Here is a 25,952-nt window from a genome sequence, read left to right on the forward strand (position 1 = left end):
TGTAGTCCCTGGGCAGCTCCCTTAGTTTTGGTAAAAAAGAAAGACGGTACCATGAGAATGTGCGTGGACTATAGAAAGGTCAATCGTATCACCCATAAAGACGCGTACCAGTTACCTAGGATAGAGGAGTCTTTAGCCGCACTAAAATCACTAAAACTTCTTCTCTACTTTGGATCTTAATAGCGGGTACTGGCAGGTTCCTGTGGCAGAGGCTGACAAGGAGAAGACCGCCTTCACCACCCCGATGGGATTAAGTGAATTCAACTGTATGCCATTCGGGCTCTGCAACGCACGCGGGACCTTCCAGAGGCTGATGGAATGCTGTCTAGGGCACCGAAAGTTTGAGACGGTCCTACTTTACCTGGACGACGTGATTGTCTATTCGAAGACTTACGAGGACCATCTAAAGCACCTGGCCGAGGTGTTCGAAGCCCTGGCAGGCTATGGCATGAAAGTGAAACCCTCCAAGTGCCATCTGTTAAAGCCGAAGGTACAGTACCTGGGACACGTGGTGAGTGCAGAAGGAGTAGCCCCCGACCCTGACAAAATCACGGCAATAAAGAACTGGCCAAGCCCCTCTAACATCAAAGAAGTGAGGCAATTCCTTGGGTTGGTAGGCTACTACTGAAGGTTCATCCACGGGTTCACCAAGATGGCAGCCCCTATGCAGGACCTCCTTATAGGACAATCTAAGACCAGAAGCCAAAAGCCACCCTTCAAGTGGGACAAGCCGGAAGAGGAGTCCTTCCGCCAGCTGAAGATGGCCCTCACGGGGGATGAGATCCTGGCCTACCCCGATTATGGCCAGCCTTTTATCCTCCATACAGAAGCCAGTAATGTGGGGCTGGGAGCCGTACTGTCACAGAACCAACAGGGCAGAGAAAGGGTGATCGCGTACACCAGCCGGAAGCTGAGGCTCACCGAGAGAAACCAGGAGAATTACAGCTCCTTTAAGCTGGAGTTCTTGGCAGTGGTGTGGGCCGTAACGGAATGTTTCAAGCATTACCTGGCCTCTGCGAGGTTCACTGTGTACACGGACAACAATCCGTTCACGCATCTGGACAATGCGAGACTTGGTGCCCTAGAGCAGCGGTGGATGGCCCGGCTAGCAAACTATGACTTCACCATCAAGTACCGGGCAGGCCGAGCCAATGCCAATGCAGACGCCCTATCGAGAATGCCCCACTTGCCCGATGAGGGAGAAGATCCAGACGAGCTGGAGGAAATAGAGCTCCCTGCATTCCACCAGTATGGGGCCATTCAGTACTCCCACCGTGTAAGAGACAAAGACTCGACCACCGTCATGTTCAATCCCTTACCTCACCACGGCTGGGCTGAAACGCAGGATAGTGACCCTGCAGTTCGCTTGGTGAAGGAAATGCTGACTCAGGCAGATGCCTATCACGATCCGGATGCCCCTGAGGAAGCTAAGCAGCTGTGGAAGGAGAAGAGCAGACTATTTCTCTACGAAGGTAAACTGTGGCTGGTCAACCACCGGACACACGAGCTGACCTGGCAGGTAGTGGTCCCAAGATGAGATTCAGCAATGGTCCTGGAGGCCTACCATGACAGAGCGGGACACTTCGGGTGGAAGAAACTGGAGTTCCTACTGAGAGAGCGGTTCTTCTGGATCGGTATGAGAGGGGCCATAGAGAAGTGGTGCAGGGACTGCGGCCCATGTAACCTCAGAAGGAAGGACTGTACCAGCCAGAAGACACCCTTGAGGCCCATCGTCACCAGGCAGCCTCTTGAGCTGGTAGCTCTGGACCATGTGAAATTGGCTCCAAGCCGGTCGGGCTACGTCTATGCCCTGACAATAGTGGACCACTATTCCCGGATCCTGGTGGTGGTTCCCGTTAAAGACTTGACAGCCCAAACAGCGGCCAGAGCCTTCCAACAACACTTCTGCCGTCCCCACGGGTATCCGGAACAGGTCTTGACAGATCAAGGTCCAGCGTTTGAGGCTGAAGTCTTCCAGGAGTTTTGTAACCTCTACGGCTGTAAGAAGATTCGGACAACGCCTTACCACCCGCAAACCAACGGGCTGTGTGAGAAAATGAATAATATTGTCATTGATCTCCTCAAGACGTTGCCCCTGGAAGAACGTAGCCTGTGGCCGGAGAAGCTGCCAGACCTAATAGACTTATACAACCATATCCCGGTGCATGCTACAAATTGCACCCCGGTTTACCTGATGCGAGTAAGACCAGGTAAGCTGCCGATAGACCTGGAGATGGGAGTCCTGACACCCGAGGACACCTCCCCAGATGCGGACTGGGATACGGAACGGCGGCTACAGTACAAGAAGGTACAGGAGAGTGTGGAGAGGAGTCTGGCTCAAGCGAGAGAAAAGCAAGAGAGGCTCTTCAACCAACACGCCTCCGCTGGTCCCCTGGAACCTGGTGAGCAGGTCCTGAAGCGGAAGAGAAGGCTTCACAAGCTAGATGACCAGTGGGAGAGCGACCCATACACAGTACTGCAGTCCGACCACAACAACCTGAAGGTATGTGTAATTACCAAGGATGGAGGAGAAACCACTAGCACCGTCTCCAGAGACCACCTAAAACAGTGCACCGAGCAACTGCAGAGTCCAAGTGAAGATCAAGATGACCTTGAGCCCGCTGAGGACAAGGAAGAAATGATCAGCACAGTTCTTGGAGAGTTTCCCCGGTCCTGGACTCGGATAAACGACGCAATAGTGGTACCCGTCCTACACTTCCTTCAACCAACCCAGCAGGAGCCTACAGGAGAGCAGGAAGAACAAGAGGAACAAGCAGCCCCGGAGGCAGAAGAACACATGCCAGCAGCCCAGGAGAGTCAACCCTCTGCTGACAGTGAGCCTGCCATGCCTGCGGTAAGCCAAAGGACCTGCAGACAGCTGCCTGCCCTGCCTGTAAACCCAGCTAGTAGCTGTACCCTAAATGCTAGTGGGGAAAGCTAGGTTAGACCACCACCAGACAGTGGGTTACGCAGGTCAACCCGGAGCACTAGGGGTCAAATACCAGCTCGCTGGAAGATCTAAATGCTGTATATTGCAAATGTTTTATGTTTGTTACCTGGTTATTAATAATGTTTTTCCAGTTTCCCTAGTTCAATGGACTGACAGGTCATGGACACTGAATGGCCGGAACTGTCTTGTAGATAGTTGCACCTGGTGCCCTCTTTCGAAGATGGCCACGGAAGAAAAACCTGTCCAGTGTGGCCTCCTTGTGGTCCAAAGTGGTTAGCTTTTACCTTGCTGCCACGCCCAAGGCCAGGAACTTGGGGTTTGTAGGGATAGGTCCCCACACCGTGGAAAACTTCACCTTGTTGGGTGATATGGACACCCGGTCACGGAAGCGCCGTGACCTTAAGGACAAAATGTACTTGTATATATGTTATGTTATTGTTTATACCCTGTATTTGTGTTTCCTGTTTAGTCCGGAGTACTAAATTTTACTAGGGGGGAATGTGTCACCCCAGGCCTGGATACCACAAATATTAAAGGCTGTGTCTGAGAGCAGGAGGGAGGTTCCCTGGTTAGGGACCATTAGCATGCAGCACCTCCTGTCCCAGGCCTTTAGGGGGAGCTGGCTGCCCAATAAAAGCTGAAACTGGGGCAGGGTTAGAGAAACCAGAACCCACTTCTGAAGTGTCCAGAAGGGTTCCTCAGAGGAAGGGACAGGTCAGCAGCAGCTGAGGAGTCCGTGAGGCAGAGGAGAAACTGCAAGCCAGGGACAGAGGCGACGAGAGCTGGTCCTGGCAGAGAACCAATCTACCGGACATTGGGGTCCAAAGCTGTCAGGGTTATAAGCCCAGCAGCAGAGAACCAACCCGCGAGGGATTTCAGGTCCCTTGGCCTAAGAAGCCCGGAGGCTCCGCCACACAGAGGGACCAGTACAGCGAGGAGAAAGCAAAAGGTACCCAAGGCCCGAGTCACAAGCCATACAGGCAAGAAGTACACGGCCAGCTCAGGGACATGGGCAATTACACCACGATAGTCAGAAAGAGCATAGAGAGAAAGGTAGGCCTACACACTCACCCTGACCAGTGGGGCTCGCCCGAATGCTCTCAGACACCAAGGCCCAATCCTAACCGGTACCACTGTTGGGTCATTAATAATACCTACAATAAAGACCCTGGACTGTTTGAAGTGGACTCTGAACTCTTACTATTGTGGCCTGCACTATCACCCCCAGCATCCACCTACACTGCCCTGAGGCTGCACTCTTCCCGTGGGGAGTTATCCTACCCCTGTGCTGCACACCAACACCAGCCTCAGTTGTCTGCCTTGCAGCGGCGGTTATCCCTGACCGCAATCCACGGGTGGCGTAGTCGGACATTCAAAACACTGATAAATAGACTGCCACAATTTGGTCTGACCACCCTGAGCCACGGGATCGGGTCGCCACTACTACCCCCAGCATCGTACAGAAGCCCGGTTCCGGGTACCCCACGGCCCAGGGGGCGAGTCAATAACACCAAGGTGTGCCTCATTAGTAAGGATGGAGGAGAAACATCAGCAACAGTTTCCAGAGACCACTTGAAGAAATGTCCCGAGCAACTGCAACACCCTAAAGAAGACCAAGATAGCCCTCAACCCACAGAGGAAGTGGAAGAAATGGTCAGAACAGTACTCGGAGAATTTCACCGGTCGTGGACACAAGTGAACAATGCAATTGTTGTGCCAGTCCTTACCTTTCTCCAACCAGCCCCTCAGGAAGCTGTAGAAGTCCCAGAAGAGTTGGAAGAACAGTTGGCCCCGGAGGCATAAGTTTCATCGACAGCAGACCAGGAGAAACAACCCTCTGCTAATAGTGAACCTGTCGTACCCACGGTAAGCCAGAGAATCCGTAGGAAGTTGCCCAACCTACCAGTACTACCTCATACTACCTGTAGTGCAGTTCACACTGAACCCACCACACCAGGGGTAGACACAAGGGACCAGGGTAGAACACTGACAGATAGTGTACGCCGTAGATCTACCAGAATTACAAAAGGTCAGCCCCCTGCCCGTTGGAGAATTTAGAAAGGCAGAAATTTTAAGTATAAAAAAATTTGAAATGTTTTATGTGAGTGCATTTAACCTGTGTTTATGCAGTTACCCGTAACGGGTACAAAGACTTTTAGGTTATGGACAGTGAATAACCAAAAACTTTGCCTGTGAATAGTTGCGCCTATAAAAGTGCCCCGTTGTGCCAGACCACAGAACAAAAACCCGTGGAGGTGGCTGAAGACGTGGTCCAACATCCGGATCATCAATGCCCTGCAGCCACCCCAGGGCCTCCGTGGAGGGTTTGAGACGGGTCCCTCAAGAAGTACACCTTGTTTCAGTTGAATGGACACCTGGTTGCAGACTATACTGTGACCTGATAAAGACAGTAATACTTGTAAATATTCCTAATGTACCTTTATTGCCATTGTTATTGTTACCTGTTGTATTCCTTGTAAAATATGCTCAGTCCCGGAGTACTGAGATTAACTAGGGGGGAGTGTGGCACCCCAGAGGGTTTGGTTGTCACAGTGGTGTTGCTTCCCTTAAAAGAGGTAATACCATGTCTGGAGGCAAGTGGGGGGCTTCCTGGTCAGGAACTTAATACATGCAACACATCCTGGCTCCAGACCAGAAAGTGGAGGATCCTGCCCTATATAACTGGATCTGGAGGCGGGATTAGGAGAGTTCAGTGTGAGGAGTCGAGTTGTGGACACGAAGGAGCAAGGAGCCAGGGACGGGAGCTGGAGATAGCTCGTCCTGGCCAGTATACACAGAGTACCGGACACCGGAGTCCGAGGCTGTGGGGATTGCAAACCCAGCAGCAGATACCGCAGAGCAGGAGATCGCAGGTCTCCTGGCCCCATCAGAAGCCCGGAGGCTCAGCAGCACAAAGGGACCAGTACCGCCACAGAGGAGCGAGGAATCCACAAGGCACGAGTTGGCAGCCATACGGGTGAGCACAGCACGTTACACTCAGGGACGTGGGCTACAACACAGCTATAAGCGGGATAGCCAAAGAGCATAGTAAGAACGGCAGGCCTACAACTCCACCTGGCCAGGGGCCTCTATGCTTGCTCCCATACCGACCGGACCCTTATTGCTAGCCATTACTCCCGTTGGGGCCTGTATAATTGCCACGAGTAAAGACCCTGAGACTTCACTATCTGACTCCGTGTCATTACTGACTACCTGCATCATAACCACCATCATCTACACTCGCTGCCCAGGAGCTACACTCTTCCTGTGAGGAGTTACACAACCTTAGCTGCTATACCACCAGCTTCAGAGGACTGTTCCGCAGCGGCGGTTCCTATTGACCGCATTCCACAGGTGGCGTAGTCGGACATTAAACACCTTTACACATAGACTACCCTTGGATTGACCACCTGGGTCACGGAAAGGGTCACCGCCACTGTGACTACAACCCCCAGCATCTACCGGCCCGGCTCTGGGTACCCAACGGCCCAGGGGGCGCATCATAATCTCACAGAACAATAGAGACTAACAGAACATCCACATGAGCCACAACCTACAATCGATGGCTCCTCCTGTTGTGCCGTCTTATCGCCTTCTGAATTTCTATTTGCTTTCAGTTCTGTGACTGGAAATTAGTTTCACTCAGGCGCTGATGCTTTCTCTGCCCCCTTTCTATTTGAGGGCAGATAGAGAGGTGAGTCACTAGAGCGGCCATCCATGGGACCAGCCATGAGGTCACCTTGTCATGGTTAAATGGCTATTTGTTGAAAACAAATGTTAGCCAAGTACCCTATGTTTTTTACATGTAGAGCAATAGTGACATCTTTACACTTGTTTATTGCAGAGTGCCTACATACATATTTGATTGACAATTGCCACAGCGTCTATGTGTGCACCTACTGATCACTTTAATATTACACTTCAATATATTACTTGCTTTTTGCTACCTACAGCTGGTGGCTCCACCTGTTGTGGTGTCTTATCACCTTCTGTACCTCACGCTCCATATTCTGAACATGATTTTCCATTTGCGGTCAGTGACTGTGAATTATTTTCATCACATCACCCAATCAGGTCACCCTGTACATAAGTCGCCCACTGTTAGGTCCGGTGCCTTTGGAGGCCACAGCTCGTCTTCTATTAATGACACATGAATTTGGCCCTTGCTGGTGATTATCTACTCTAGTATTCATGAAGACATCCATGTACTGGGGTGGTGAAGAATATCGGTCCACAATCCATATTCCCAGAGAAGAGCAACACAATTCATGGCTTCCCAGTCACAGATCACAATCCGTGTACCCGTAGATGTGCATGACAATTCATGAAACATGTCCTTGTAGCCATGCACCACCCTCCGTGTACACATAGCACCACATTCCATGATCCATAGCCAAACTCCACAATCCGCGTACACATTGACCCGCTCCACACAATCCTTGGACCGATAGCCGGACACCACAATCCGTGTAGACATTGACCAACTCCACAATCCTTGTACCGATAGTTTTACACCACAATCCGTGTAGACCCGCTCCACAATCCGTGTACCCATAGCCACCACCATAATCCATGTCTCCACAAATGTACACAACAATCTGTCTGAGTACTGACACGAACCACAGTTCTTGAACTCATAATCACAATTCGGGTCTCTACAGCTGTGCCCTACAATTCTTGTACTCGTAGCCATGCACCAATATCCATGTAATGCCAGCCACACATCACAATCCTTGCACACATAATGTAGCTCTGCACCACAATCCATGTATCCGTAGCTGCCACCGCAATCTGTATACCCATAGCCCCTGCACAACAAGTCATGTACACATAGTTATATACCAACTGCGTGTAATGGATAAGTACTAGTGATGAGCGAGCATGCTCGCCACTGCTCGGTACTCGCCCGAGCATCTCAGTACTCGACATGCTCAGAGCTCACCGAGTACTTGCGCAATGCTCGGGCGGGATCTCGGGTCCCGTCCTGCATGTCTGGCGTTATTTAGAGCAGTGATTTTCAACCTTTTTTGAGCCGCGGCACACTTTATACTTAGAAAATCCTGGGGCACACCACCAACCAAAATAGCACAAAATGACACTAAAACAGTCATATTATACATATAGTTAATAATATAGATTCTAAATTTATTTTACTCACTCAGTGTGAAACCTGGGCCTGTTTCGATAAACACAAAAGGGATATCCTGGCAGGAATGGTGGAAAGACACACATGAAGCTCTTCCTCAACAGTTCTCAGTTTCTCCCTGTTTTTAGTTTTTATCGCAGTCAAGCTTGAGAAGCCCAGCTCACATAGATATGTGGTTGAAAATGGGAGCAATGTCAAAATAGCTTTGTTGGCCAGAATGGGGAACTCCTTGGCAACAGATAACCAAAAACTGTCCAAAGGAAGATCAGCAAACTTTAGCTTTAAACCGCGATCTTGCTTCAGTTCAACAAGTTCCTCTTGCTCCTTTAAAGTCATGTCCTTTCCAGCAACGGATAATGAGCTGTATGGGTCCCTAACCCAGTCAAGGCATTCTGTGAAGGCTGAAGAGAAATAGAACGATAACTTCTCCTCAAGAGTTTTCAAATGTCTGCCAATCGCTTCGCACATTGCAGCAGTATTGTCATCATGCAGTTTCTCGGTGAGTGGGAACATCTGAAGGTTGCCACCCTGCACATGTTGTTGCCAGAGCTGCACCTTTAAACGGAATCCGTTCATTTTATCAGTGCTTGTAAGCAGGTTTTCATTTCGACCTTGCATCCGTGTGTTTAGTTCATTCAGATATTGAAATATATCAGCCAGGTATGCCGGCTTTGCACACCACTCATCACTTGGAAGCAGCTTTGAATAATCGGACCTCTCGTTTGTAAGAAATATTTTAAGTTCCTCTCGCAACTCATACACACGGGCCAGCACTTTGCCGCGTGACAGCCACCTGACCTCCGTGTGGAGCAATAAGATTTTATGTTCCGCTCCCATTTCTGTACACAAAGACGCAAATAAGCGACATCTCAAAGGTCGCGTCTTCACAAAGTTCACTATGCGCACAACATCATCCAACACAGGAGCTAGATCTGCTGGTAAGGTCTTTGCAACGAGGGCCTCACGGTGCAAGAAACAGTGGGTAGCAAGAACATCTGGGTTTCTTTCTTTAACCCTACTTACAAAGCCTTTGATGCGCCCGACCATGGCTGCGGCTCCATCAGTGCAGACACCTGTGCAGTTTTCCCATGTAAGTCCACTTTTATCAAGATATTCCGATGTGACTTGGAATATTGCCTCTCCTGTTGATTTTTCTGTCCGTGCCTTGCAAAATAGGAAGTTTTCACTAATGGCTTCACCATTCACAAAACGCACATTGGCCAACAACTGACAATGTCCACTGATATCCGTCGACTCATCAAGTTGCAAGGCAAATTTCTTACTGATGCGCACCTTTTCCAAAACAACTGTTTCAATGTCCGCAGACAAGTCATCAATCCGTCTGGCAATTGTGTTATCAGAGAGAGGCACTTTAGCTATCTCTTTAGCTGCTTCAGGGCCAAGCATCTCATTTACAATAGCTTTACAAGCTGGTAGTATTAATGTTTCTGCCACAGTGTGGGACTTTTTTGATTTAGCTATGAGTTCAGCAATAAAGGTAGCTAGCTTTGAGGGCTCTCTCATTTACCTTTGTGCTTTTTCTCAAAAAAGTTGCCCCTTTCTCATTGTTTGTACGTAAGCGTACAGAATACTCCATCGGTTTATTTTGAATGGAAGGGTGTTTCGTTTGGAGATGGCGTTTAAGTTTGCTTGGCACCATAGCGCTATTGGAAAGCTTCTCACCACACACCAAGCACAGTGGTGTTGGTGCTGTCGCATCCCCAGTGGAAGTAAATCCAAATGAAAGATAGCTTTCACTGTATTGCCTTGAGCTCACCGTCTTGTCTTTTTTCTTTTGTCGAACTCTCATACTAGGGCCTTCATTTGGGTTAGAATTGTGTCCAGGGTCCTGTTCGGCATTTGCCTTTTCCATTCTCAAATACTTCTCCATCACTGCTGAGATAGTGTGCGCAGCCACACACTAAAATAGAAGAGTATTACATTATCTGCCACACTTAAAGGACCTCTGCTAGGCATATTTCATTCCTGAGGGCTTAAAAAGTAGCTCTCGTGGTGACAAGAAGCTGATTTATACCCCCCAAGAGTGAACTTCGCGAGAGCTGTATGTGTGTGACAATAACTTCTATTACTACGGTCTGCATTTCCTGCTTGAATTGACACTAGTGACGTAGCACTCAGCTTTCTCTATAAGTAGAATAGAGCCGGCTGCCAAGTGCTACGCCACTAGAGTCAATTCAAGCAGGACATGACTGCTGAAGAACGGTACTAATATCATTTATTATTCCATACATACAACTCTCACGGAGTTCACTCTTGGGGGTTTTAAATCAGCTTCTTACCACCACAAGAGCTACTTTTTTAGCCCTCAAGAGTGAAATATGCCTGGCAGAGGTCCTTTCAATAAATTATTTATTTTAAAAAAGTGAAATAAAAAAGGATAACCCCCTCATATATTCAATCCCATGTAACCTCATAAATACAGTCCCACGTATATGAGCACATGATTATCAGCATCATATACTGTGGTGATGTGCACGAAACAGCGCCACAGTATATGGTGCTGATTATTATGTGGCTCATATACTGCAATATAAAGGGGTACAATGAGAAGTACTATGGCCATGAGGCCAGAGTACAAGTGCCAGCTCATATACTCAGCATATGAGCTGGTACTTGTAGTACTCCAGCCTCATGACTATAGTATTTCTCATTTTACATTTCTCATTGTTATATGCAGTATACTGCTGGAGTACTAAAAGTACCAGCTCATATGCTGAGTATTCTGCCAACAGTTCATATACTCAGGCGAAAGCTCATATAGTCAGCATTATTGGCGGGCATTACCTTGGCGGCGGGCAAATGCGAGAGCCTCTCCGCTCTCAGGATGACGCGCCGGCCTCGGTGACGTCATTAAGTCGCGCGAGGTTCAAAGCTTGCGCATGTGTTATTGTACACGTCTCCTACATTGTAAGAAGGCGTGACTGCGCATCGAGCGCATTGCCGGGAAACAAAACACAGGGGGCACCATAGTTTGGGGAACTTTCCCCGCGGCACACCCGACCATGTGTCGCGGCACACTAGTGTGCCGCGGAACACTGGTTGAAAATCACTGACTTAGACAATAAACTAATACAAGTAGGAAACTGAATGTGGCCGGATATGGTGTGAGGTGATGTGGCGCCCCTGAGGGTTCAGTCGCCACAGAGGTACTGCACCTCATCCAGAGGTGTGGTGTCTCCCTTTTCTCAGGTAGGATGGGAGTGCTGCCCGGAACCCCAAACACCTACATCCAACACTACACTGCTCCAGGCCGGCTGGAGGGGCAACATGCAGAGCGCAGCTGCTGAGCCCTGACCCTGGCTGGAGTGGGGGAAACCCAAAGGTAGGGGGAACCAGTAGTGGGTATGGGTGGAGGATGTAGTTAGAGGGAGCACTTTTAGTAGGAGTATATATAGGGAAGCCATGTTACGGTGGCAGGTCAGTTCTAGGGAGCAGTTCAGAAGAACAGCTCGGGACAGTTCAGAAGAACAGTCCGGGAGCAGAGTCTCATTAGGAGATCTGCTCCACAGTTAGGGCCCAGTGTCAGAGGCCCAGGAGGGGAGCAGGGAGTAGGCTCCGTTCTACAGAAGGGATCCCAGGGGGTACGGCAAGTGCAGGAAGGCACCCGTACGCCCGAATCTGCCAGAAGACAGAGGGATCGTTCCGGCATTCTAATCCCCAGGAGGGTCAAGTAGGTCCCGGATCCGACGTACAGGAAGGACTTCAGAGCACCCGAGCGGGATTGAGAGTGGGCAGCGCAGAGCAGGAGGGAGAAAGACCGGAGTGAAGGCGGTCAAAATAGGAACACGAGAAAGCGGGGTTCTGCCAGGTATTCTTAAGTTGCCTGAGGAAGGATTGAATCTCTGCCCGGTGAACGCAGCGCGACTCGGGAGGCCTTTACCTGTATAGTGCACCTGTGAAGTGTCTAAAGAACTGTGAGTAAAATCTTGGGTGACTGCACTGCACTGCCTCCATCCATTATTCATCGGCGCCATCGTTCCCCCTGCACCACAACGCCCAGCGCAACCCACTCTCTACTTCTACACTGTCCTGAGGCCTGCTCCACCTGTGGGGAGCCGTCCCATCTCAAGCTGCCCTAACATCTGCCTCAGAGGACTGTTGCAGCGCTGGTGATCCTCACCAGGTACCACAGGTGGCGTCACAAACTTTCTCAAATCCCCATATATACATATATCTCCCCTTTTCAGTGACCGCCCTGGGCCACGGACCGGGCCAGCCACCGTGATATCCCCTGGCTATCGGAGGCCCGGCTGCCGAGTACCCCACGGCCCTGGGGGCGCGTCAGTGACACAATATACATCAGCCGTACCCTTCTAGTCTTCATTACAGGTGCACTAACAGCTCAGTGTTACATGGATTTGGTGGTGGAAACCAGTGGTGCGGCCATTTCGCCAAACTGTCCCAAGAGCTGTTTTTCAACGCAACATCACCATGGGATTTCTGCAAGTGGCTCATGCCCCATACTAGAAAAATCAAGATGTTGGAAAATGATGTTTCTATTTTCTCATCATTTGCATAACATTAACATGTCACCATTCTGCTATTTCCACCATTTCACCACTTTTCAATCTTGGTTTTGCAATTTCAATGTTGAGGAGAACCTTCTCGCTTAGAAGTCCATGTGTGAGCCCGCAATGGACAGAAGCAATCATGTGACTCAGAAGAAAAAATGAGGGATGATGGATAATGAGGAAGAAAACAATGGTTATGTATTTTAATGCACTTATACTACATCAAATACATATTTATAAAAGATCAGGGGAGAAAAAAAAATTTGTTTGGCGTACTTAAAGTTATATAACAGAAGGCTTTCTGAGACAGCAAATCTTATAATAGATCTCTGCACCTGCCGCACTTCCAAAAATGTTAACAATAAAATGTCTCCTCTCATGTGTGATTTCTGATGTTTAACAAGATGTGATTTACAGCTAAAACATCTCCCACATTTTGAACACGGAAACGGCTTCTCCCCAGTTCTTCAATATTTATTAAAATGTAATTTCTGACCAAAACTTTTATTTCACGAAAATGGCTTCTCCCCTGCGTCGGAAAAGCTTCTTTATGCATGAAGCATTTTTTTCTTGTGTCATATGTGAAAATTACTTTTCCCCGGGGTGACTTTTTTTCTGATGTTTCTTAAGCTGACTTTTAGTCTTAAAGCAATTCCCACATTCAGAGCATAAGAACGGCTTCTCCCCTGTGTGAGTTCTTAGATGGTATATAAGATTTGACTTCTGCATGAAACCTTTCCCACATTCAGAACATGAATACGGCTTCTCCCCAGTGTGACTTCTCTGATGTTTAAAAAGTTTTGCTTTACAAATGAAGCCTTTTCCACATTCCGAGCAGGAGAACGGCTTCTCCCCTGTGTGAATTTTCAAATGTTCTATAATATTCGATCTATGAGTAAAACACTTTCCACATTTAGGACAAGAAAAAGGCTTCACTCCTGTGTGAATTCTCTGATGTCCAACAAGATCTGATTTCTGGGTAAAACATTTCCCACATTCCGAACAGAAAAACGGCTTCTCTCCTGTATGAATTCTCTGATGTACAACAAGATCTGATTTCTGCGTAAAACATTTCCCGCATTCTGAGCATGAATACGGCTTCTCCCCTGTGTGACTTCTCTGATGTACAATAAGATTTGATTTATTTTTAAAACACTTCCCGCATTCTGAACAAGAAAACGGCCTTTCGTCCTTGTGAAGATTACATTTCTTTTTCAAATGTCTCCCATATTCAGAACATTCCAATATTGCATCCAGTCTACGTCCAGTGCTACGTTTCCCAATCTGTGATTGATTATTAACTACTTCATAATCAGGAGATAAAAAGAGATTTTTTGGGGAACTTCTCTTCCAGCCTTCACCTGAAAAAATAAATAAATCTATGTCGTAATGATTAATATATTAAATTTTTCATGTGAAAAGCCTATAGATTGAGCAAAAGATTTACCAGAATACCAACAGCCTCCATATACAGTATGCCTTATCACACCAGTCATTGATTTATATTGACAGCTATGTAATATTACAGTCGGTACGGGCGTCCAGTGCTCATACTCCTGCCGCTCTATGTAACTTGTAGACTACAGTTAGCATACATTTGTGCTCATACATTTGCCTCTATACTATATATATATATTTACCGCTAGTGTTAAACTATAGTCTGAATCTAAAACAGAACAGAGCTCTTAAAACAGCGCTCATACCTGAATTCCCAGAAGAGTCTGTAGGCGACAGATCTGCACATAGGTCCGACATCAGTTTTTTTGTGTGTACGTTTTAGCAAAGTAGGACTGAGTTAAATCATAGCCCTGCAGGTCTTGATTACATGCACCTGACTTACTTTAACTAAGAACCAGGGCATGTGCTCACTAGGTGTGTCAGTTTGCTGGATGTTAATCAGAGTCTAGTGTGCTGCTGGTGAGTGTCCAGCCAAAATGTGAGCTATAGCTGGGAGGGAGGCATGCCAGGGTCTCTCTCTGAATGGAGACTGCATGGGTCAGCTAGGAAAGCTGAGCAGTCTGGTTGTCGGAGCTGCAGAGAACCTTGTGGAAGCGGCAGCCTGTTCAGTGTGAACTATGCCCGGAGTTGAACACTTCTGTTGGCACTGGAAGCTGCCAGAGCTTGGGCTGAAAGGGATACCAAGAATGGTGGGATCATGCCGCTTCTGTGTATGAAGTTTGCTCCAGGAGAAAGGACTATAATCTTTTTGTTTGAGCCCGCACCGACGTATATGCTGCTGAATGAACTGCTTATTTAGGCCACGGCCCCACTATCAGTATTTGGTCAGTATTTTTTCTTAGGAGTGGGAGCCAAAATCAGGTGAGGAACAATCAGAGACAAGGTGTAATAGAAGCAAATCACCAATTCTGTATTTATCACCCACTTCTGGGTTTGGCTCCCACTCCTGAGGAAAAATACTGACCGAATACTGGCCAAATATTGATAGTGGGGCCGTGGCCTTACTGTGATACTTTTGTACCCAGAAGAGGAGTTTTTTATTTTGAATCCCTTGGAGTTTTATGAAAGCAATAACACCTGTTTGGACTAAACCACATTGCCTGTGTGAATGCAGCCTAATGCCTACCTGAGGGTGAATCCCTACAATGTGTATGACCAAAGGGTCCACACCACTAGATTCCCTCAATAATTTCTGGTTGACATAAAGATACTAAGGACAAGCTTATTGTCACGGGTGTGTCAGGTGTAATAGACAGTCGCTCTGGGTCTGGCTGTAGAAGGTCTCTCCACTTGGCATTAAAGACGCCTTCTTAATCCTTCTTCCTTTTGGACCCAGCGGCGACCTCTCTACTGCTTCTGATTGACACACCCTTGCCTGGGAGTTAAAAGCACTCCGTTTTCTCCAGGAAATCGACGGTGATACTTCTTTCTACCTTTGTGCAGGCTTGGAGCACTAGCAGTCGGCTAGTTTCTTCTCTGGTGCCCTTGGAGGACGGTTGGCGTTTCTCCTCTGGTGTCTGCTCAAGCTAAGTTTATCCCCTTTGTTTGTCTACCTTGTTGTCTTTAGTTTCTAGTGGGGCCTGACCAGTGCTCCCCCTCCCCCTCTCTATCTAGGGCCAAGCTCTAGGGACATCCAGGGCTTAGGGTCCTGCTCGGCGATAGGTGTGGAACCTATAAAGGGACGGTAGGGTTGGTAGGGTGATATTAGATCTGCCTAGAGGTCTCAACCGCCCCTTTCACTAGTGTTTGGGCTTCCTCCCCCTCTTCCCTTCGTGTTGCACTTAGTCTTTCCCACACCTTGCGTGACACTTATCAGCAATAGGCAAGTATGGAAAATGACAAGTCTGCACTCTATAGGCTACGGTTGATGTCTAGCTCCAGGGCAAAATTATAATGACCCTTGGTATGCATTCTAACTACTCCTACCATGTATCATGCCCAAATCTGCACTCAGGATGTCATTTTCCAAAATGCCATAATTGATGTTACAACGGATGCTGCAACGCTCTCACAATTATTTGTCAGTAGAGCAACTCATGTCAACAATTCAATGTGATTCTGATTCAGCACTATGGGGGCCACAGTATGTTTTTAATGTATTCAATGTAAGTGTGACACTGAGTCACTTCTCACGGATAAGCTGTGAGTTAGGATAGTCAAGGAGTCCGAGGTCACAAGCCAGGAGGGTACGTCATATACAAAGGAGTAGTCCGGTAACGTTCTGAGGTCAAAATACCAGAAGGCTACTGGATCAGAACAAACGGATTAAACAGACGGAGAGTCAGAATGAGGTCCGAGGTCAGGTAACGAAAGATCATCAAGCAAAATACAAGACAGAGAGTAAACCAACCACACTTAGCTGAAGCTATGTCTGCCAGAGGTCTGGGACTAACAGCCCAGCTAAGAAGCCGGGCAATCACCTGGGACAATGAACACCTGGAGACAGACAGAATCTCCCAGTCTCAGATTGGACGGCTGAACTGTCAATCAAAACACCGATAGCTCAGCACGCCCCTGCACCAGACTAGACACTGAGCTGTCAATCAAAGTACTGACAGATTCAGCACGACCCCTGTACTAGATCGGGCGGCTGAGCCATCAGTAACTTCATTCCAGACACACTGAGGGGTGGAATTGTGACAGCAGATCCATGTAAATCCTTGGATTTTCACAAATATTACCCCACTCAGAACAGTTTGCCAGTCTTAAATACTATCTTTCAGGGATCACCTTTCTAAGTTGTTGAGAGTGATTACTTTTCCCAGACCAGTAAACTGTTTGTAGCTGTGGGTTAAGCGGTGTCATGTTTTTTCCATACATATCTTAAGTTTGACTCTTCATGATGGGGATACCTAAAATAATTTTTTTTGTGAAAAAGATACCCCCATCAATAAGGTTCGGATGTTTCACAAATTCAAAGAAACAATTCTCTGTAGTCGAAGCACAGAACCTATATGTCATCTATATAAAAGTCACCCATAAGATAATGGAGGAGGTCGAGGATTCAAAAACCATCCGTGAAGATGACCCAATTCTCTGACCAGTTTAGATATTCATTGGCAAAACTTGGCATGCAGGGACGGTCCATGGCAATCATCCTGAGGTGGAGGTAGAGGTGGCGGAAAGTAGGTAAAACATTTTAGGTGAATATATAGTGCAATGTATAAAAGGTAGAACAAAAACAAGATTTATGAAAGGCTCTTACCTTTCACCACCACGGATAAGGGCTTTTCAAGTTCATTTATCTTGTGTCCATGACCTTCCTGTAAGACATTAGAAAGAATAAAAAGAATACCAATTTATCTTATATCAGGTAGTGGTGAAAAAAAACCCAGAAGTCATGAATAATTTGACCTAAAAGAAGGATCTCCTCATGTGACGATCAGACTGCATCAAAATTCAAACTGAATATTTTGCATATCATAAATGTTTCTTATATTTTCTTGCGAGACATGATCTCAGAGTATACAGCTCTGTTCAGTAACATCAGCTCTGAGATTATTCAGCTTTTATAGTAAAGAAGCCTTAGGAGCAGCTGATTGGCATTGGGCAGTTATTTGCATTTTCAAGGCAGAACTGTACATTTATTCTTACTGATTTCCAAAGTGAAGGAAATTCATCACATGCATCTATTATAGTAGAAACTATTTATAGTCATTACTGACCCCAGCCGACATGGCGCCTACACCCCACTACTGCTGGAGGTTGGTAGAAAGCTTCATTACATCGGTCTATAGAGGATTTCCAGAAATCTCAGCTCGATCTACCTGATGATCCAGGAGGACATTCTGCTTCTCCTCTAGACGATCCTGGGAATATAGAGGACTGGGGCTTCTCTCCGGTGGATTTCCAGAAATCTCAGCTCCATCTACCTGATGATCCAGGGGGACATTCTGCTTCTCCTCTGGACGTTCCTGGGAATATAGAGGACTGGGACTTCTCTCCGGTAGATTTCCAGAAATCTCAGCTCCATCTACCTGATGATCCAGGGGGACATTCTGCTTCTCCTCTGGACGTTCCTGGGAATATAGAGGACTGGGGCTTCTCTCCGGTGGATTTCCAGAAATCTCAGCTCCATCTACCTGATTATCCAGGGGGACATTCTGCTTCTCCTCTGGACGTTCCTGGGAATATAGAGCACTGGGACTTCTCTCTGGTGGATTTCCAGAAATCTCAGCTCCATCTACCTGATGATCCAGGGGGACATTCTGCTTCTCCTCTGGACGTTCCTGGGAATATAGAGGACTGGGACTTCTCTCTGGTGGATTTCTAGGACTGGACCCATCTATAGGAAATATACACAGGACTGAATACATCGTCTACATGTGATGATCAGATGATGGGGGAGTCTAGGTGACCTCAGACCCGGCCTCTCCTCTATAATCAGGACGGTCTCCTCTTACCCGGAGATGTGAGGGGCTGGTGATCCTCCATCATGACGTCCTTGTACAGATCCTTGTGTCCTTCTAAATACTCCCACTCCTCCATGGAGAAATAGACGGTGACGTCCTGACACCTTATAGGAACCTGACACACACAATGACCCGTCATTAGCAGACCCCTCCCCCGGCGTTATTATATAATGTCCCAGCATTCCCGGCAGCGCTCACCTCTCCGCTCAGCAGCTCAGTGATCCTGTGGGTCAGTTCTAGGATCTTCTTCTCATGTATCAGTGAATGAGGTGGAGGCTCGGTGATGTCACTCGGGGTCCTGCTCCGCCCTCCTGACACACGGGGGGTCACACACTCCCCAGACGACGTCTTCACTACTGTGTGATCCTGTGTATGGGGAGACGCCGATCACTACATCTATTCTAAGGATCCTTCACCTTTCCCGTCATTTCCCTTGCTTATTTCTAGAGATCAGAGTGATGTGATGTGAAGCTCTCACCTCTCCAGTGATCCAGTAGATTATCTCCAGGGTGAGGTCTAATATCCGAGCAGCCATGTGGCTTCCGTCATGCTCCATCCTCGGGGGGTCATTAATGAATAAGGGTCATTGTATTTTAAAGAAAACTTTCTAAGCTGAAAGAAATAAAAGACAAACAAAAATTTTTGGATGCTAAATCCTATTTGGAAGAAGATCTTACATGACAAAGTGTCTCAAAAATTAGAAGCTATAAATTCCACCAATAGCAAATGATGTAGGTGACTTCTAGTTACAGTATAAGATTACTGATAGTGTTGAGTGAGTATGTTCTGTTCCGAGTATGCTCGGGCCGAGCTCCGAGTATTTACAGCTGCTCGGTGATAAGGTTGAATCGCTCCCGTGTGCATGATTTGTGACTGTTTGACAGCTTTATTACATGGGGGGATTGTCTATTTATTACACATTCCTCACATGTAATAAAGCTGCCAAACAGTTGCAAATCATGCACACGGGAGCGATTCAACCATATCACCGAGCAGCTGTAAATACTCGGAGCTCGGCCCGAGCATACTCGGCGAAAAGGTTAACAGAACATACTCGCTCAACACTAATTACTGATCATAATATAATACAGTATATTGCATCAAGTAATAAATCTGCCCAAGTAAAACCTCAGACACTCGCTGTTGCGTTGCGCTCTCCAGCACAGGATGTGCAGTGAGTCCCAGCTTCACTGATCTTCTTCACATGTATTAATCCTCTTCTTAAAATCCATCAAAAACTATGTCTGCCCAGTGCAGAAATGGAAATCTGCTCAGAGCTTAGTACACTGTGTATGTCTTGGGACTGGTAGACATTGGCCAATGTCCAAGATTTGGAAAAGGCTGGTAGCGATGAGTAGTGATCAATTGATATGGAAATCTGCATAAGCAAAGATCTGATCTTCACAGGTGATTTGAATAATAAAAAAAAAAATTGAATAAGAATTACAATTAAAAAGATATATAAAAAGTGGATGACCAACCCAACTTTATCAGTCTTTCAGAGTCCTCCCAATTGTCTCCAACTTTGCTACATACACAACCCTCGCTAAGATTTCTCCCTTGCTTTCCCAATATTCTGGAACTTGCTACCTCAGCTGGTCACACTCTTACAAATTATAAAACTCAACATGATAAGCCACCTCCTCAGAAAAGCATACAAGCTACAAAAACCCTGCAGCCAACACACGGCCATATGTTCTGTTTACCACATACTGTCTCTTATCTCCTTCCCTGGTAGATTGTAAGAAGTCACCAGGTGAGAGTCCAGTGAAGAAGTCTCTCATGTATTTCAGGGTTATTACAATTGTTATATATTAGTTATATTACTGAAACTCTGTGTGGGGGGAATGTACTGTGGGGACATCATACTGTGTGTGGGGGAATGTACTGTGAGGACATCATACTGTGTGTGGGGAATGTACTGTGAGGACATCATACTGTGTGTGGGGAATGTACTGTGGGGACATCATACTGTGTGTGGGGGAATGTACTGTGGGGACATCATACTGTGTGTGGGGGAATGTACTGTGGGGACATCATATTGTGTGTGGTGGAATGTACTGGGGGGACATCATACTGTGTGTGGGGGGAATGTACTGGGGGGACATCATACTGTGTGTGGGAAATGTACTGTGGGGACATCATACTGTGTGTGGGGGGAATGTACTGGGGGGACATCATACTGCATGTGAGGGAATGTACTGTGAGGACACCATACTGCGTGTGGGGGGAATGTACTGTAGGAACATCATACTGTGTGTGGGGGAATGTACTGATGGACATCATACTGTGTGTGGGGGAATGTACTGTGGGGACATCATATTGTGTGTGGTGGAATGTACTGGGGGGACATCATACTGTGTGTGGGGGGAATATACTGGGGGGACATCATACTGCATGTGAGGGAATGTACTGTGAGGACACCATACTGCGTGTGGGGGGAATGTACTGTAGGAACATCATACTGTGTGTGGGGGAATGTACTGATGGACATCATACTGTGTGTGGGGGAATGTACTGGGGGGACATCATACTGTGTGTGGGAAATGTACTGTGAGGACATCATACTGTGTGTGGGGGAATGTACTGTGGGGACATCATACTGTGTGTGTGGGGGAATGTACTGTGGGGACATCATACTGTGTGTGTGGGGAATGTACTGTGGGGACATCATACTGTGTGTGGAGGGAATGTATTGTGAGGACATCATACTGTGTGCGGTGGAATGTACTGTGAGGACATCATACAGTGTGTGGGGGAATGTAATGTGGGGACATCATACTGTGTGTGGGCAATGTACGGTGAGGACATCATACTGTGTGTGTGGGGGGGAATGTACTGTGGGGACATCATACTGTGTGTGGGGGAATGTACTGTGGGGACATCATACTGTGTGTGGAGGGAATGTATTGTGAGGACATCATACTGTGTGTGGGGGGGGAATGTACTGTGAGGACATCATACTGTGTGCAGTGGAATGTAATGTGGGGACATCATACTGTGTGTGGGGAAAATGTACTATGAGGACATCATACTGTGTGTGGGGGAATGTACAGAGAGGACATCATACTGTGTGGGGAAAATGTACTGTGGGGACATCATACTGTGTGTGGGGGAATGTACTGTGGGGACATCATACTGTGTGTGGGGGAATGTACTGTGGGGACATCATACTGTGTGTGGGGGAATGTACTGTGGGGACATCATACTGTGTGTGGGGGAATGTACTGTGGGGACATCATACTGTGTGTGGGGGAATGTACTGTGGGGACATCATACTGTGTGTGGGGGAATGTACTGTGGGGACATCATACTGTGTGTGGGGGAATGTACTGTGGGGACATCATACTGTGTGTGGGGGAATGTACTGTGGGGACATCATACTGTGTGTGGGGGAATGTACTGTGGGGACATCATACTGTGTGTGGGGAATGTACTGTGGGGACATCATACTGTGTGTGGGGAATGTACTGTGGGGACATCATACTGTGTGTGGGGAATGTACTGTGGGGACATCATACTGTGTGTGGGGAATGTACTGTGGGGACATCATACTGTGTGTGGGGGAATGTACGGTGAGGACATCATGCTGTGTGTGGGGAATGTACGGTGAGGACATCATGCTGTGTGTGGGGAATGTACTGTGGGGACATCATACTGTGTGTGGGGAATGCACTGTGGGGACATCATACTGTGTGTGGGGAATGCACCGTGGAGACATCATACTGTGTGTGGGGGGAATGTACTGTGGGGACATCATACTGTGTGTGGGGGAATGTACTGTGGGGACATCATACTGTGTGTGGGGAATGTACTGTGGGGACATCATACTGTGTGTGGGGGAATGTACTGTGGGGACATCATACTGAGTGTGGGGAATGTACTGTGGGGACATCATACTGTGTGTGGGGGAATGTACTGTGAGGACATCATAATGTGTGTTTGGGAATGAACTGTGGGGACATCATACTGTGTGTGGGGGGAATGTACTGTGGGGACATCATACTGTGTGTGGGGGGAATGTACTGTGGGGACATCATACTGTGTGTGAGGGGAATGTACTGTGGGGACATCATGCTGTGTGTGGGGGAATGTACTGTGGGGACATCATACTGTGTGTGGGGGAATGTACTGTGGGGACATCATACTGTGTGTGGGGGAATGTACTGTGGGGACATCATACTGAGTGTGGGGAATGTACTGTGGGGACATCATACTGTGTGTTGGGGAATGTACTGCGGGGACATCATACTGTGTGTGGGGAATGTACTGCGGGGACATCATACTGTGTGTGGGGAATGTACGGTGAGGACATCATACTGTGTGTGGGGAATGTACTGTGTGGACATACTGTGTGTGGGGAATGTACGGTGAGGACATCATACTGTGTGTGGGGGAATGTACTGTGAGGACATCATACTGTGTGTGTGGGGGGGAATGTACTGTGGGGACATCATACTGTGTGTGGGGGAATGTACTGTGGGGACATCAACTGTGTGTGGAGGGAATGTATTGTGAGGACATCATACTGTGTGTGGGGGGGGAATGTACTGTGAGGACATCATACTGTGTGCAGTGGAATGTAATGTGGGGACATCATACTGTGTGTGGGGAAAATGTACTATGAGGACATCATACTGTGTGTGGGGGAATGTACAGAGAGGACATCATACTGTGTGGGGAAAATGTACTGTGGGGACATCATACTGTGTGTGGGGGAATGTACTGTGGGGACATCATACTGTGTGTGGGGGAATGTACTGTGGGGACATCATACTGTGTGTGGGGGAATGTACTGTGGGGACATCATACTGTGTGTGGGGGAATGTACTGTGGGGACATCATACTGTGTGTGGGGGAATGTACTGTGGGGACATCATACTGTGTGTGGGGGAATGTACTGTGGGGACATCATACTGTGTGTGGGGGAATGTACTGTGGGGACATCATACTGTGTGTGGGGGAATGTACTGTGGGGACATCATACTGTGTGTGGGGAATGTACTGTGGGGACATCATACTGTGTGTGGGGAATGTACTGTGGGGACATCATACTGTGTGTGGGGAATGTACTGTGGGGACATCATACTGTGTGTGGGGGAATGTACGGTTAGGACATCATGCTGTGTGTGGGGAATGTACGGTGAGGACATCATGCTGTGTGTGGGGAATGTACTGTGGAGACATCATACTGTGTGTGGGGAATGCACTGTGGGGACATCATACTGTGTGTGGGGAATGCACCGTGGAGACATCATACTGTGTGTGGGGAATGTACGGTGAGGACATCATACTGTGTGTGGGGGAATGTACTGTGAGGACATCATAATGTGTGTTTGGGAATGAACTGTGGGGACATCATACTGTGTGTGGGGGGAATGTACTGTGGGGACATCATACTGTGTGTGGGGAATGTACTGTGGGGACATCATACTGTGTGTGGGGAATGTACGGTGAGGACATCATACTGTATGTGGGGAATGTACTGTGGGGACATCATACTGTGTGTGGGGAATGTACTGTGAGGACATCATACTGTGTGTGGGGAATGTACTGTGAGGACATCATACTGTGTGTGGGGAATGTACTGTGGGGACATCATACTGTGTGTGGGGAATGTACGGTGAGGACACCATACTGTGTGTGGGGAATGTACTGTGGGGACACCATACTGTGTGTGGGGAATGTACTGTGGGGACACCATACTGTGTGTGGGGAATGTACTGTGGGGACATCATAATGTGTGTGGGGAATGTACTGTGGGGACATCATGCTGTGTGTGGGGGAATGTACTGTGGGGACATCATACTGTGTGTGGGGGAATGTACTGTGGGGACATCATACTGTGTGTGGGGGAATGTACTGTGGGGACATCATACTGAGTGTGGGGAATGTACTGTGGGGACATCATACTGTGTGTTGGGGAATGTACTGCGGGGACATCATACTGTGTGTGGGGAATGTACTGCGGGGACATCATACTGTGTGTGGGGAATGTACGGTGAGGACATCATACTGTGTGTGGGGAATGTACTGTGTGGACATACTGTGTGTGGGGAATGTACGGTGAGGACATCATACTGTGTGTGGGGGAATGTACTGTGAGGACATCATACTGTGTGTGTGGGGGGGAATGTACTGTGGGGACATCATACTGTGTGTGGGGGAATGTACTGTGGGGACATCAACTGTGTGTGGAGGGAATGTATTGTGAGGACATCATACTGTGTGTGGGGGGGGAATGTACTGTGAGGACATCATACTGTGTGCAGTGGAATGTAATGTGGGGACATCATACTGTGTGTGGGGAAAATGTACTATGAGGACATCATACTGTGTGTGGGGGAATGTACAGAGAGGACATCATACTGTGTGGGGAAAATGTACTGTGGGGACATCATACTGTGTGTGGGGGAATGTACTGTGGGGACATCATACTGTGTGTGGGGGAATGTACTGTGGGGACATCATACTGTGTGTGGGGGAATGTACTGTGGGGACATCATACTGTGTGTGGGGGAATGTACTGTGGGGACATCATACTGTGTGTGGGGGAATGTACTGTGGGGACATCATACTGTGTGTGGGGGAATGTACTGTGGGGACATCATACTGTGTGTGGGGGAATGTACTGTGGGGACATCATACTGTGTGTGGGGGAATGTACTGTGGGGACATCATACTGTGTGTGGGGAATGTACTGTGGGGACATCATACTGTGTGTGGGGAATGTACTGTGGGGACATCATACTGTGTGTGGGGAATGTACTGTGGGGACATCATACTGTGTGTGGGGGAATGTACGGTTAGGACATCATGCTGTGTGTGGGGAATGTACGGTGAGGACATCATGCTGTGTGTGGGGAATGTACTGTGGAGACATCATACTGTGTGTGGGGAATGCACTGTGGGGACATCATACTGTGTGTGGGGAATGCACCGTGGAGACATCATACTGTGTGTGGGGAATGTACGGTGAGGACATCATACTGTGTGTGGGGGAATGTACTGTGAGGACATCATAATGTGTGTTTGGGAATGAACTGTGGGGACATCATACTGTGTGTGGGGGGAATGTACTGTGGGGACATCATACTGTGTGTGGGGAATGTACTGTGGGGACATCATACTGTGTGTGGGGAATGTACGGTGAGGACATCATACTGTATGTGGGGAATGTACTGTGGGGACATCATACTGTGTGTGGGGAATGTACTGTGAGGACATCATACTGTGTGTGGGGAATGTACTGTGAGGACATCATACTGTGTGTGGGGAATGTACTGTGGGGACATCATACTGTGTGTGGGGAATGTACGGTGAGGACACCATACTGTGTGTGGGGAATGTACTGTGGGGACACCATACTGTGTGTGGGGAATGTACTGTGGGGACACCATACTGTGTGTGGGGAATGTACTGTGGGGACATCATAATGTGTGTGGGGAATGTAC

General features: G+C 47.8%; 1 protein-coding gene across 1 annotated transcript in view; it reads right to left on the reverse strand.

Annotated features, from left to right (window-relative positions):
- Positions 1–12,801: 12,801 nt before the first annotated feature.
- The window catches only part of LOC141243614 (uncharacterized), a 41,886-nt gene continuing 28,735 nt past the window's right edge, over positions 12,802–25,952 (reverse strand). The window contains exons 3-8 of the mRNA XM_073668940.1: positions 18,977–19,072; positions 18,697–18,864; positions 18,490–18,613; positions 17,854–18,371; positions 17,292–17,349; positions 12,802–13,989 (exon numbers count right to left, since the gene is read on the reverse strand). Of these exons, the coding sequence (XP_073525041.1) occupies positions 13,217–13,989; positions 17,292–17,349; positions 17,854–18,371; positions 18,490–18,613; positions 18,697–18,864; positions 18,977–19,072 (1,737 nt within the window). The 3' untranslated portion in view covers positions 12,802–13,216. The remainder of the gene's footprint in view (positions 13,990–17,291; positions 17,350–17,853; positions 18,372–18,489; positions 18,614–18,696; positions 18,865–18,976; positions 19,073–25,952) is intronic.

The sequence above is a fragment of the Phyllobates terribilis genome, unplaced genomic scaffold (genome assembly GCF_046119375.1).
Source record: "Phyllobates terribilis strain yellow unplaced genomic scaffold, ASM4611937v1 Scaffold_2__4_contigs__length_985480577, whole genome shotgun sequence".
Classification (NCBI taxonomy): Eukaryota; Metazoa; Chordata; class Amphibia; order Anura; family Dendrobatidae; genus Phyllobates; species Phyllobates terribilis.